Source organism: Typopeltis vanoorti, chromosome 6 (genome assembly GCF_054136105.1).
Source record: "Typopeltis vanoorti isolate ZY-2024b chromosome 6, IOZ_Tvanoo_1.0, whole genome shotgun sequence".
Lineage (NCBI taxonomy): Eukaryota > Metazoa > Arthropoda > Arachnida > Uropygi > Thelyphonidae > Typopeltis > Typopeltis vanoorti.
This window is the reverse complement of record NC_143554.1, coordinates 15,691,821-15,707,144: the sequence shown is the minus strand read 5'-3', so window position 1 is coordinate 15,707,144 and position 15,324 is coordinate 15,691,821. Positions and strand designations below refer to the sequence as shown.

Here is a 15,324-nt window from a genome sequence, read left to right as displayed (position 1 = left end):
TTCGGCATGAAACTCTTTGAGTTTCTTATTCGGCTAAGAAACAATATGGGATGTAATATCCCTTAACTTAAATAAGATATAAAACAGATAACCATAAAACCATGCCAATCAAAGAAAAAATAGCAAAACTCAATAGTGCATACTTAAAAACTGTTATTAATAAAGATATACAGACAAAAAAAGTCCTCTCTTAATACAAATACAGTACTTATCTTTTTTTACAGCCTCACAAGAAGAAATTGTTGTTAATACAATGCTGTATGCAGATAATCAGATTAGTTTATCAGATAATGAAGACTACCTTCAAAATGCAGTTTATGAACTAAATCATGCATTTAAAAGCAAAGAGCATATTATTTTGATAAATTGTGGGGACTACAACTGTCTGTTAAGAATAATTACTTTAATTTCAAAAGCAATAAAAGGAAGTAACACAACCTACAATGCTTTCCCCATTGGAACTTATTTAAATCCAGATATTTGGTATGTGCTTGACATACCAAATATCTGGATTTACAAATTATTGAATAACTTTAAAAACAGCCAACCACAAGCCAGTGATAACAGAAGCTACCAACTACTAACAAGAGAGGTTGATGGCAACCAACCAGAAATAACAGGATCAACCGACTGCCTTCAATGAACAGTCACGTGTTTAACCTTTCAAGTTATGTTTAACCTTTCAAGTTCTAAACAGCAATGAACTCTTGCTTAGGAAAGGCCTGAAGTTTGCTGTGGCACCCAGGACATTTAACAAATGGGATTTTATATACCATATTGAAAAAAAGCATAAGATTTCTCCCAACTACTCTAGCTGATAAAATAAGATTAGAAGCCTCTAAAATTTTAAACATTTTAGAGGCTTCTATTATTACTAATATTACTAAAGCAATAACTAGCAACCTCACCAAAACTGAATGAGCAGCAATGAAATCATTAAAAATAAGTCAGAACATTGTAATTACTATGCAAATAAATGAAGTGCCATGGTTACTTTAAACTGAACAACTTATCTTGAAAAAATGAATCACTTAGTCTCAGACAGCAGTACCTATCAACATGTGAAGTATAACCCAACTGATTGGATTAAAAAGAAAACAGTAGAATTACTTAAATCAGTCACTTCCTTCCAGGCATGCAGATACAGTTAAAAAAATTACTTTCACACTACATTTCTTCTCCAAGAATTTACAGTTTGCATAAGATTCATATCATTATTATTATCATCACCATCAACAGACCTCCATGGAATCAAGAGAGTCATCACAGGAAGTACACTCACATGCACAGCTCATTATACCTTGACTTAAATACATTCACTGTCGCTGCACTTGCCACACTCTCTCAGACAATGCATTCCAATCACACACCTCTCTCCATGCAAAAAATCTATGACTGCTGTCTTGATGAAGAAGAGACCAGCATAGTGTAAGACTACCAGGATGAACAAATAAAAAATATTTTTTGTTTATTCATTCTTTTTGGAAGTTCATTATGTCACACAGTATGTTTCTTCTGCAGAAGGTTCATTAAACGTCTCTTAAGTAGTGCCTTTGCCTATGTATTTTACATAACTGAAATTAAGCCTTTTAGCTCTTTCTGGGGTAATTAACCACCTTACCGGCCATTATGGATCAAATACACATCCTAATACTTTTCGTATCCATCATATATTTCAATGTAATATCAATGGTATTACAATTTTAATATGTACTTCGCATCCATAATAACCTTGACGTCTATAGACATCTTGGCTGGTAGCGTGGTAAATGTATTCTTCTGTTTTTTTATTATTTTTATTTTTTTATTTCCATATACTTTTATCTTTATTTTATTCCCTTCTGGCAAAAAATTTCCGTGTTTTCTAATTTACTTTAAGCTTTTAAATTACTCTTGTAAACTGTTATTCAAGTGAGTTCCTTTCCTTTTGTAATGTATTATCCTTTTAAAAATTCAGGTTATGAGTTTATATCTACCAATGTTGTTCTAGCAAAATGATATCCCAAAATTATAAAAGCAACAAATCAAGAAGAGAAAGATCTTTCTTAAGGTATGTCTACAAACATCTTTTATGTTATCATGTTTTTAATATATGGCTGAATATGTATCACTCATGTTTTAATATATAATGACAGGAATAACCAGTGTTTCCACAGCAGGGGTGTGCCCCTTAAGAATATAGGCATATTTGCTATATTGTATTGATTTGCATTTTAGAGGGGCAACATGAAAAATTTACAGAAAGATAGTGTCTACGATACATATATATTTATTTAAATTGCTTATATTTTCTGGATTTGAAACCAGCATCTTCAGAGCACAAATGTGACATTGAGCAAATGCAAAATTCAAACTGTAAAAAACAAGAAAAGACCAAAAAGTCCTAATTAGTGTCCTGTAATGTTGAGAAAAAAAAATTTACAGTTGTTAAGATGAGTGTCTCTGAAATTTTTCGAAGACAGCCCACCATTCTCATTCCTACTCTTTTAAGCAACAGAAAGAATTGCAGAAACTGTTTAGTTAATGAATTAATCAAAATTAATTGCAATATGAGCTTACTGGTAAAGAAGAAACAAAATAAATCAAGTGCATTATTTAGATTGCCTTGCGACACAAATTAATAAACTTTCAGTTTGTAGAAGAAAGTCCCTTTGACAACAGGAGATTTAAGGTTACAATTTTTATCCTTATGAATCAAACTTCTTACCAATCAGGTCTGGAATCTCTTGCAGAAACATAAAGTTGCTGAACTCTAATTCCTTTATTTAGATGAAAACGTGAACACCAAAGAGGCATGCTGCGTGGATGCAATGATTTTCCAACCCGCATATTACACCTAAATGATGATAAAAAAAATTTAAAAAAATAAAAAAAATTCAAAACTAGTTAATTAGCAATATTAACCAGGTAAATAGAAATATTTACATTATTATTATTATTAACATCTAACCTCCATGGGGTTAGAGACTCATTATGAGATGTACACACTATCGCACACAAAGCTCACCCAACCTTCACATAAACTGATTCAATGTATCTATTGTATGTACCTAATATATCTTTCCTATTCACAACACACTCATGCAATGCATTCCACTAACCAACCACTCTTCATAACATCTTTCCCCTCCCTCCTCTACTCACACATTCCTTATATAGTTTCCACAGGTTTTTCCCTTCTTCTCCCTCCTCTCCCATTCTATGAAAAATTTCTTTAATGTCAACCTGATAACAACCCCTGACTAGCTCATGTCCAATCATATCCCCTCCTCAACCTCCTATTCACAAGGCTTTACAATTTACATTCTCTCAATCTGTCCTTGTACTCCACATTCCAAAGACCAATGACTACCCTTGTGAATATTTTCTTGACACTTTCTAACATATTCTCATCGTGAAAACCTGATGATGAAATCTATACACAATAATCCATATGAGACTTGATCAAGGCCTTATACAATATAAAGGCTCTTAAATAAAGAGCATCATAAGCTCTTTATTTCTGCATGTCAGGGTCCTCTGTATCATTGCCATTATCTTATGTGATGGCATATGATACACACAACTTGTGCAATGTGGCCCTGAATTTCAGGTCCTTATCCACCATCACTCCTAGATCTCTCACCTCCTCTAACGATTCTCCACCAAATGTATACTTTGCATCCCATCACTGCTTACCATATTTGAAAACTTCGCACTTTGCAACACTGAACTAACAGTTCCATACTGTTGCCCATTCATGTATTCTATTCAATCAAAAGCTTTTGCAAAATCTAAGTATGCTACTGTATATGTCTCCCCTGTCCAAGAAATCTGTCACCTTGATTGTAGAGTACATAAGTTAGTAAAACATGATCTCCGTTTAACAAACTCATACTGATAACAACAGAGAATACTGCTGTTATCAAACCATTTCTGTATCCTACTTCTCACCAATCTCTCCAGTACCTTCACCACAACTCCAGATATACATATTGGCCTATAATTTGTAGTCATAGCCTTATCACCACCTTTATGCAGTGGAACAATTTTACTTTCTTTCCACTCCCTTGGAACCTGTGCCATTGTAAGACTTATTAAACAGGCATGCTAATGTTACTGCCAATTCCTTGAAACATTGCCTTAATACAAGTGATGATATGTCATCAAATCCTATCACCTTATTGACATCAAGGTTATTAATTTCCTCAAATACCTCCTGCTCACTTACAATTAAGCCTTTCCTATGTCCTCTACACTTAAGTTTCTTATGGTTACACCCTGATAAGGATGAAACATCCTTATAAAATGATCGCTCAATACTTCGACAATGTCTTCTGCAGCACTTACCATTTTACCATTTTCATCCATTAACATCATCTTACCATGATCATTCTTCCTTCTGCTCTAGAGTTTTCTTTGCATGATTTCCAATTTGTGCTCATATTGCACTTTTGTTGTCCTTACTAATGGAGTCACTCTCCTTGCTTGTTCTTTATATTCTTCATATAACTGATTATTGCCATTATTCATCTTGCCTTCCAAGTGTCTTCTTCTTCCAGATTTCATGCTTAAGCCCGTCACTCATCCATTTTACACCTACCTTATTCAGCCTTTTGACCTATCATACTGTTATGTATACCTATGTCAGTTCCCAAGCATCATTTATTTCCTCATCGCTCAACTCCTCATTCCATGCTATAACTCCAAGCTGTCTCCTAAGGTTGTAATAATCATAATCTTGTACTTTCACATATATCCTTTCCTCCCAGAAGTTTACATATGGCTCGCCACAACCCAGGTGATAACTTCATGATCACTCTCACTAACTGGAAGAGAGTGTGAAACCTTACAATTACATGATCTGATGAAATGATCAGATGTAAAACTCTCAATCCTTGAGTGCCTTCCTTAGTATGCTGCCTAAGATAGTTGTCTCTCAAGAATTTAAATTCATTTCCCTTATTCCTGAATGCTATCTCTTTATTTCAATGTATACTGCCATAATTAAAATTGTACATAATAAATTCCTTCCTTTTTTAAGTTAAGGGATATTACATCCCATATTGTTTCTTAGCCGAATAAGAAACTCAAAGAGTTTCATGCTGAATATAGAAACTATATAAAGTTCAGCGATTCCAAGTATAAGCAAATACATGGATAGTGCAACACTGAGGCAACTCATAGTATGGGTGGAGCAAGTCCGATCACTATTCTTGGTATTTTACCCATAATGTGAACTTAGCTCCTAGGAGCTATATTATTGTTCTACATTATGTAGAGAAGGTCACTACCAAGACCAGTTTCAACCTTTATTGAGGTCTCATCAGTGAGTAGGTAGACCTAGTTAATACCAAGTTTGTAGCGAACAGAACTTACATAACCTACTATGAGAATTGCCAAGAAGGTGTCCTAATAAATTACTAATTATATGAAGAGCCAAAGGCTTCAATTCGGCAACATGAACTTATTTAAGTTAAAGGATATTTATCAATTCTCATAGTAGGGTATGTAAGTCCTGTTCACTACAAACTTATAATACATGGATAGTGCAACACTGAGGCAACTCATAGTATGGGTGGAGCAAGTCCGATCACTATTCTTGGTATTTTACCCATAATGTGAACTTAGCTCCTAGGAGCTATATTATTGTTCTACATTATGTAGAGAAGGTCACTACCAAGACCAGTTTCAACCTTTATTGAGGTCTCATCAGTGAGTAGGTAGACCTAGTTAATACCAAGTTTGTAGCGAACAGAACTTACATAACCTACTATGAGAATTGCCAAGAAGGTGTCCTAATAAATTACTAATTATATGAAGAGCCAAAGGCTTCAATTCGGCAACATGAACTTATTTAAGTTAAAGGATATTTATCAATTCTCATAGTAGGGTATGTAAGTCCTGTTCACTACAAACTTGGTATTAACTAGGTCTACCTACTCATTGATGAGACCTCAATAAAGGGTGAAACCAGTCTGGGTAGTGACCTTCTCTCATAATGTAGAACAGTAATACAGCTCCTAGGAGCTAAGTTCACATTATGGGTAAAATACCAAGAATAGTGATCAGAGCTTGCGCCACCCTTACTATGAGTTGCCTCAATGTTGCATTACCAAATGGGTCAGTTGCACTATCCAGGTATTTGCTTACACTTGGAATCACTGAACTTTATACAGTTTCTATATTTGGCATGAAACTCTTTTGAGTTTCTTATTCGGCTAAGAAACAATATGGGATATAATATACCTTAACTTAAATAAGTTCATGTTGCCGAATTGAAGCCTTTGGCTCTTCATATAGTTAATAATTCTCTTCCTTTATTTACTAATCCAAGTTGTTTATACATTTCTTCATCACACTCCACATTCCCTGGCCTATAGCAACATCCAACTAAATATGTCTTCCTGTCAACCTCCACTTTACACCACACTACCTCATACTCATTGTCACTGTTTCCCTCTTTCAAGTCTACCTTATGTGGACATAATTCCCCTGCTATCATCAGCAGTACTCCTCCTCTTCCCTTCTTGTCCTTTCTATCCTCATAAAGAATACTATATCCCTCCATTTCTATTCCCGTTAGGATATCATCTGCATTCAATCATGTTTCACTTATTCCAACAAGTTTGGGGTGAATAAACTGAGTGAAACCATTTAATCTCCCTTATAACCAGTCCAACCTAAGCCACTTGTTGGGTGTGATTTTCCCACCATACCTGCCCTTGCCCAGTCACCTTTATCACTGCTTACCACACATATATCCACTCAGTCTTTCTGGAGACAATGATTTAAGTGGACATAAGGAGAATGTAAGGGCAAATATCAGCAGTAAGTTTTAAAAGAGGTAAACCGTGAGTAGACATAACTATACATAAAAATATAACGGAAAAACTCACGTAGAAAAATTATTTAATGGTATAATTTTCGCCCGTGTGTCACAGGCATCTTCAGTACAATTAGGCACAAAAATTAAACATTAACTGACAATTCCAAAAAGCGCCACCTAAGTAGCTGGTGTAAGATAACTAAAAAGGTCAATAACTTTCCTAAAAAAAAAAAAAAAAAAAAAAAAAAAAAAAAAAAAAAAAAAAAATTAATACAATAAAAAGTTAGGAAAGATTAGCTGATTTGTAAAGTACTATCTCCCATAAAGGGGACAGACGTAAGCCGTCGGATCTGTTTAAGTTAGGAGAATGAAGTAGAGTTTCACATGCTTCTTTATAAAGGCGTTCCATGAGAAACTGACTTTTGTGAAGAACTCTTGTCTTTTTCCAATGAACTCTGTGTCTAGTGAAGATGGCATGTTCTGCAAGTCCAGACTTTTCAGGTTTAAAGTATTCAATATAAGATTGGTGTTCTTCTAGCCGAATGGAGGCAGATCTTCCCGTTTGTCCGAAATAACATAATCCACAAGAGCACGGAATCTGGTAGACACCTGGATGATTGAGATGTGGAAGCTTGTCCTTTGGAGAAGCGAGAAAGGTGGAGATTTTTCTAAAAGGTCGAAAGGCAACAAAAATATTCAGTGGTTTTAAAATTTTTGCTATACGTTCACTGATGCCTTGTATATAAGGGATGGTAATGCGTGTTATTTCCTCTGTGTTTGAAGAGGGAGACATATTAAATCTACTCAAAGTTCTTTTAATGAAGCAATTCTTATAGCCATTAGATAGAAAGGAAGAAGTTATATATCGTATTTCTTTCTGTAAAAGATCGTCTGTAGAACAAAAGGAGTGGGCCCGATGAACCAGTGTTTTAATAGTTCCTGCCTTTTGACTTGTATTGAATTACTACAACAGGAATTTCCTTCAGACATTGTAAACTTATTTGATTTTGTAATAAATTCTGGTTATTTTTCTTTTAAAAATAAGTTATATCAACAAATTGAAGGAACAGCAATGGGTAATCCTCTCTCTCCTGCTATCTCCAATTTCTTTATGGAACATTTTGAACAACGTATCTTTGACAATATTTCTCCCAGACCTACTCATTGGTTCAGATATGTCGATGACATTTTTGCTGTATGGAATGGCTCTTCTGATGAACTTCAACAATTTCTCAATAAGTTAAACGCATTTCATCCTAGGATCAAGTTTACCCTAGAAGTAGAATCAAATAAGCAGTTAGCCTTTTTAGATCTTCTAATTCTTCGCCAACCAGATGGTAACCTACATTTCTCAGTTTATAGAAAGAAGACTCATACAGGCCATTATATCCATGCGGAATCTCATCACCATCCCAGTCAAAAGGCAGGAACTATTAAAACACTGGTTCATCGGGCCCACTCCTTTTGTTCTACAGACGATCTTTTACAGAAAGAAATACGATATATAACTTCTTCCTTTCTATCTAATGGCTATAAGAATTGCTTCATTAAAAGAACTTTGAGTAGATTTAATATGTCTCCCTCTTCAAACACAGAGGAAATAACGCGCATTACCATCCCTTATATACAAGGCATCAGTGAACGTATAGCAAAAATTTTAAAACCACTGAATATTTTTGTTGCCTTTCGACCTTTTAGAAAAATCTCCACCTTTCTCGCTTCTCCAAAGGACAAGCTTCCACATCTCAATCATCCAGGTGTCTACCAGATTCCGTGCTCTTGTGGATTATGTTATTTCGGACAAACGGGAAGATCTGCCTCCATTCGGCTAGAAGAACACCAATCTTATATTGAATACTTTAAACCTGAAAAGTCTGGACTTGCAGAACATGCCATCTTCACTAGACACAGAGTTCATTGGAAAAAGACAAGAGTTCTTCACAAAAGTCAGTTTCTCATGGAACGCCTTTATAAAGAAGCATGTGAAACTCTACTTCATTCTCCTAACTTAAACAGATCCGACGGCTTACGTCTGTCCCCTTTATGGGAGATAGTACTTTACAAATCAGCTAATCTTTCCTAACTTTTTATTGTATTAATTTTTTTTTTTTTTTTTTTTTTTTTTTAGGAAAGTTATTGACCTTTTTAGTTATCTTACACCAGCTACTTAGGTGGCGCTTTTTGGAATTGTCAGTTAATGTTTAATTTTTGTGCCTAATTGTACTGAAGATGCCTGTGACACACGGGCGAAAATTATACCATTAAATAATTTTTCTACGTGAGTTTTTCCGTTATATTTTTATGTATAAATATCAGCAGGTTATTGAGAAGAGTGAAAGATAACGGTATAGGGGGAAAGGCTGTCAATGTCACATCCTGATCTATTCCATTTCTATGCTTATCATCCCATATATACATTCACTGTCAATGCCAGGTAATTTTATGCCCTAGGCAAAGTTTACAAGTGAACCCCTTATTTCATAAACTAAAATGTTTCTAATTGACATTAAACAAAATAAAATTGTCTTTCAGGTTAAATTAATAAGTAAATTAATAGGGCTTTTTTATTTTCTTTTTTAATTAATTTAAAAATTCTCTGTTATAATTCATTTGCAAAAAAAAAAAGTTATAAAATACCAAAATTTAATATTTTAAAATATTAACGTTTTAAAATATTTATCTTAACTAAATTTTAAATAGCGGTAAGTTCAAATTATTTAGGTAAGGAACAAAAAAGAACCAAGAGTTAAATAGTAAAATAGTGTGATGTGTGAGGGATAAGGAAAAAGAATCGAGACGTAAATCATATATCACTATTTAATTTTGATATTTTAGTAAAGTATGAATAAAGCAGAGCTTGAAGTTTTGGCCCCTTCATGGCTTGCGCCCTAGGCGGTTGCCTAGTTCTGCCTAAATGGTAGCGCCGGCCCTGTATAAATTCACTACTGGTTCCAACATCCACTTTCCCTATACCATGTTTCCCTGTGCGCCTGGGCTTCCCCCTGTTTCTCTGTCCCACTTGCATTCCCGTTTTCTCTTCATCTCTTATACTACTACTGTTTCCATTGTCAAGCACTTCTGTCTCTTCAGTACCACTCTCCTGCTCTTTCACTTCGTCTCTTACTTCTGATATCTTAGTTGCATCATAATACTCTAATACTCACTCCAATACCTTTCCAATGCAATCCAACATGTCTGTGTTCTCCCCTGAAATACATGCCATACATCCATAAACTGTAGTCTCTTATACTCACACAGCTCTGCTAGCATACCATTCATGATTTTAGCTCTCTTTCTCAACTCATCATTATCATACCTTGGCAACACACTGACAACCTTTCCCACTAAACTCTTATCTTTCAGTGTTCTCAATAACCTCCTAATATTTGCTCTTACATTCTCCTTATGTCCACTTAAATCATTTGTCTCCACAACTACTACTAATTCTGTTGCTCATTTCTTCTTCATGTCCAAAGCATGAATTAACTTGGTCATTCTCCCTCCTAGATAGCAGACCTTATGGACTCTCTTATTAACCAATCCTCTAACAATGGAATCTCCATGCACTGCTATTCTCGATTCACTTGTCACCTCTTTTACCCATTTTTTTTCTTTCATTCTATTCTTTTGCACATTTTCATTTGTTTCCACTCAAGTCTAATATCACACCTGCATATTCCTCATTTCATTTTTCCTTTTGAATAACCATTTCAGCAAATCTTGAATTCCAACAATTTCACTCTCGTAGTCTTGCTACCTCTTGTTCTGCTGCACCTTACTTCTTTTTCCTTATTTATACTTCCTTTCGCTCCCACATTCATATGTTCTTTCACTGCCTCAATCTCACTAGCTTTCCTTCCATTTATGTTTTTTTCTTTTAGGCTATCTTTCATTTCTTCAGTCTGTTTTGAATTCATCAACTCCTATACTAATAAAATATCGCACTTTCTACAAATCCATGCTTTCTCTCGTCTCCTGTTTAGTCTCTCCACAAACACATCTCTCATATTTCGCCATGCATGCATATTACACTTGCAACAACATCGAACCATTTATGAAAAATCTACATCATTAATGGCACTTGATTTTTGTGGTACTTGCCTAGTCACACTGGTCAATGCTCATGTGGTTGACCTCGTGAGTACCACCATTATGTTCTGTTCAGAGAAGGCAAGATTCAAAATTTCAATTAATAAAGTCAGTAACAATTCTCCTAGGCCAAAAATCATGCAGACACACTAAGTTATCAAAAATAAACAATACAATTCAAAAATTCAAGCAATATCACCAATTGTTACACAAAATATCACTTATCTTTTCCAGAGTTCTTTTCAAAACTACACACACACTATGGCCCTCTAGTGGTCTATCCAAAAAGAAAAAAGCTTAGTAAAAGTTCCGTAGTCAGTGACTAGAACTGAACTTACAATGCTCTTTATTTGGGAGATCTAGCAACGTGGATGGCCCATGCCACTTCCACTGAGCTACACAGGTGTTGATTAATATTGTAACTAGAAATATACTTTTAAATAGCTAGTCTATTAAAAAGAATAACTGTTTGAGATAAAGTTTTCTTGGGTATTTCATGTTTTTCAGTTGAAAAACATGAAACACTAAGATAGAAATAAAATAACACTTTTATTTCTATCTTAGTGATTTTTTAGTTTATGTGGGAACTTTTTCTAATGACCAAGAATTTTTAAGCTGCATTTTCAAGTCACTTCAGGTCTTCAATATAGAAGTTTTATTATCCCACACTATCGAGGCCATCACCAGATTAGATCGTGCCCTGAGGCAAACAATTAAATATCACCCTGATGGATTATAAGAACAAAAATATAAGAAATTCTCGAATTGCTATTTTGTTTTCATTACAAAAGAAAAACATTAATATTAATTAAATGTTTGAACTATGGGGATATCACATAATAAAACTGTTTATAAGCACTTCTAAATTTAAATTATAAGCTATATCTACCTCTATCGATATAGTTGCTAGACCAACCAATCTTTCTTGGGTTATTGCTGTTCGCAAATAATTTTTAATCAGTTTAAGCTTGGAAAAGCTTCTTTTTGCACTTGCTATGCTAACAGGAATTGTCAGTGTAGTGACAGTGCCTACCACAATATGGCTAAATGAGCGCCTTTATTAAGCCATGCCATGAGGCAGACTTCCTCTATGCTACACCTGTTGACGGTACCACACACTATATTGATAAAATCATCTACTGCCTAACAACTTTCACAAATATTGATGGCACAGCTAGATTTGTGTCCAAAGCCTGTTTCCTGCAAAGCAGAAGTGATATTGTCTCAGCCTTCCAAGATTTCAATTAAAAGAATTTTAAAAAATATATATAATCACTGATCCTTACTTGAAAAAAAAAAAAGTGATTTTCTATATTGATGCACATTATTTTTAGTTGAATCAAAACATAATTGATAACAACCAGTATCCTTCTCTAAGGAACAGTCTGATAAAGAAAAGATGCATTCACATGGCACTTAAAACACACACAACATAAATAAGGTAGCCTATTTATCCTAGGAACAAGGCATAGAACTGGATAGTTTACTGACAGCTTTGAAGGAGCAGAGAACTACTACTTTTCTCAGTAACTTAGAGGCTTATTACGAAATATGTGATATGGAATGGAATGAAAAATCTTCTTGCAACTATGGTATAGAGTTTTAAGATTCTATGATATCTATGATTCTAGGATGATTTCTGTATCCACACTTTTTTCTATATCACAGATTGTATATAGTTCTTGTTTTAAAGTCAAGTCTGTAGAACAAGTAATATGGTTTTTACTTAACAATGTTTTAGTGCAGTGTTTCTCAAAGTGTGGTACGCGTACCCCAGGGGTACACGAAAGGTCTTTGGGGGGGGGGGGGTACGTGGAAATTTTCGGCTATGCATCATTAATGCATGGAATCATTATATTTCTCAACAAATAGTGCAATTAGAGACAACTGAGATAAAAACGGCACTATCTAATGAATCACTTCTCCCCTCCAACAGAAACTGCTGTATAGACTCAAGCAAAACCTTATGCTGCCAGTGCAACATATGGTTTTGCTTGACACCACCTTATTGTGAACATGTTAAAACTGAGAAATATATACCTATATAGCGAATGTGTTTCAGATATTATGGAATTCGGTTGAAGAGAATTAGCATTTCAACTCAACTGTTAAAATGCTAATTTGTCTTTTGTTTGCACGATCTTTTGTTAATACCTCACTAATCATATGCACTTCTTCATAGCTGCTCTACGTATCTCAAGTCTTGTAAATTACTGATTTACAAGACTTGAGGTAATTTTTGCTTGAAATAATGGGAAAGAAGATGAAGCTATTTGGGTAGATGACTTTGACAATGTACACAAGGAAACCGTTCTCGATGCCAAAAGTAGCGATAGCGAGTAGGAGCTTCTTGGTAAGTCACACAATTTTCAGTTTTTTTCTGAAAACTTTAGTTTCCGAAAATCCCCGCCTATATCTCGCATCACGATATTTTAGCTTTAATTTTGGGAAAAAAGTGTGAGTTATATTGAGTAAATACATTAATTTTTTTAGCTTTCAAATTCTTAAGTATGGATCAGTGGTTAAAAAATGGATTTATAAAACCCACAAAAGAGAGCAATATAGCAAATACAAGTAGCTGTTAGCAACAAGAAAACGTTGATATTGCATCTGGATCAAATGAAATTGATAAGGGTGTGTCGTCTAACATCTTTAGAGAACCAACTAGGAAGAACCAACTTTTTTTCTTTGAAAATAGGTCAAAACAGGGTGCGTCTCATGCGCTGATACTCAGTTTTTTATTACTTTCATTTCTGGAAATTTGATATGATAGTTATGTATTCCAGTTACTGGAATGCATTCTAGTATTCCAGTTATGGATAGATAACATTTAGTCTAGGCGCTCTGGCAGACTGTTGAAGAAGCTTGCCCTGCTAGTATGGGATCAGTTTCATTCTCACAGAACAGAAGATGCTAAAAATAAACTCAAGCAATTGAAAACTCAGTTAGCTGTAATTCCAGGAGGTCTAACTAGTCAGCTTCAACCTTTAGATGTCTGTATTAATAAACCATTTAAGAGATTTATGAAGAAGTGAAACACTGCATCCAGAAGACACTGGATGCAGTCTTCAGATTTTGAGGTTACGCCATCAGGAAGAAGGAAGAGGCCTAGCATTTCGTAAGTTTGTGAGTGGGGCAAAGCTTCATGGGATGCTGTGAAAACTGAGAAAGTGGTTAAATCATTTAAGAAGTGTGGCATTAGTAATGCACTGGATGGTACAGAAGACAATTTGTTGTATGAGGACTCAGATTCTGATTTAGAAGAGGTTTCAAGTGTCTCTTCATTTAGCTCTGGAGATGAATTTCTGGGTTTTGATGAAGAAGATTAAATGATGGGACTCTTTCCTAGTTAGATTAGGTATTTGGTGAAAGTAGACCTACTTATTACTTTATATTTGAATTACTGTAAATTCATTATAATATTCAGTGATAAAGTATTTTTTCCTAAAAAATGTATACAAAAAAAAAGGGGGGGGGGCATCTTATACGCCGGCAAATACGGTACTTGAATTTGTGGATTTTCATGGATGGGAAATGAAGAGGAACCTATTCCAAATTTTGTTCTATTAAAAATAAATCATATTTTTTGTTTACATGAACATATCAATTCAAATAAAATAGACATTGAAATATACTTTATGCAATGTAATTTATATAAATTATATAAACATTATATAAATATACAATGAAATATACTTTATTTATTATTTGATAAGGGGGTACTTGGTAATAATGAAAATTTAAGAAGGGGGTTTGCGGATATCTGAAGTTTGAGAAACACTGTTTTAGTGTATCATATATTTGTGATGGATGGCTTACTATATATTTGTAGGTCTGTAAAGGTTAACCAAAGAGAACATTAAGGATAGTTGATAATCTCTTTGATTTTCAAAGTGAAATTATGAAGATGGGAGTTATTAGATTTGTTATAGAAGGTGTCTAGTTCTAATCCAGATTAGAACTAAAGAGCAAAATATATAATCAATATAATGCTCCACGCAGCTAGTCAAGAATGCATAAGTTGAAAACTATTGATTCCAGGTGTGCTAAATAAGAATTAGATAGAATGATAGACAGTATATTATATCTAGTGATATACCCACAATTTATCTGTAAATTGTTATTACAACTAAAAAAAAAAAATCTTGAGTATTAACAAAATCAAAGATTTTAAGATCGAGAGAAAAGTCTTTGGAAAGATGTAAGCAGCATGGCTGCATTTGAGGTATGAAATATCACAAGTCTGAACTGTTTCATCAAGGGTTCTAGTGCATCTCTTGCACTAGAACCCTTGATGTTGAAATTGAATATAAATTCTTTGGTGCTAAATGAATTCACACAGGCACTTTTAGACACATATGCTAATTTATGCAGAATTCTGAAGTCTTGTTGCGATGCCACAATTTCAACAGGAATTACAGATAAAC

General features: G+C 34.3%; 1 protein-coding gene across 1 annotated transcript in view; it reads right to left on the bottom strand.

Annotated features, from left to right (window-relative positions):
• The window catches only part of Vps13D (vacuolar protein sorting 13D), a 1,260,195-nt gene that overhangs the window by 324,187 nt on the left and 920,684 nt on the right, over nucleotides 1–15,324 (bottom strand). The window contains exon 60 of the mRNA XM_090393926.1: nucleotides 2,708–2,836. Coding sequence (XP_090250052.1) covers nucleotides 2,708–2,836 — 129 coding nt within the window. The remainder of the gene's footprint in view (nucleotides 1–2,707; nucleotides 2,837–15,324) is intronic.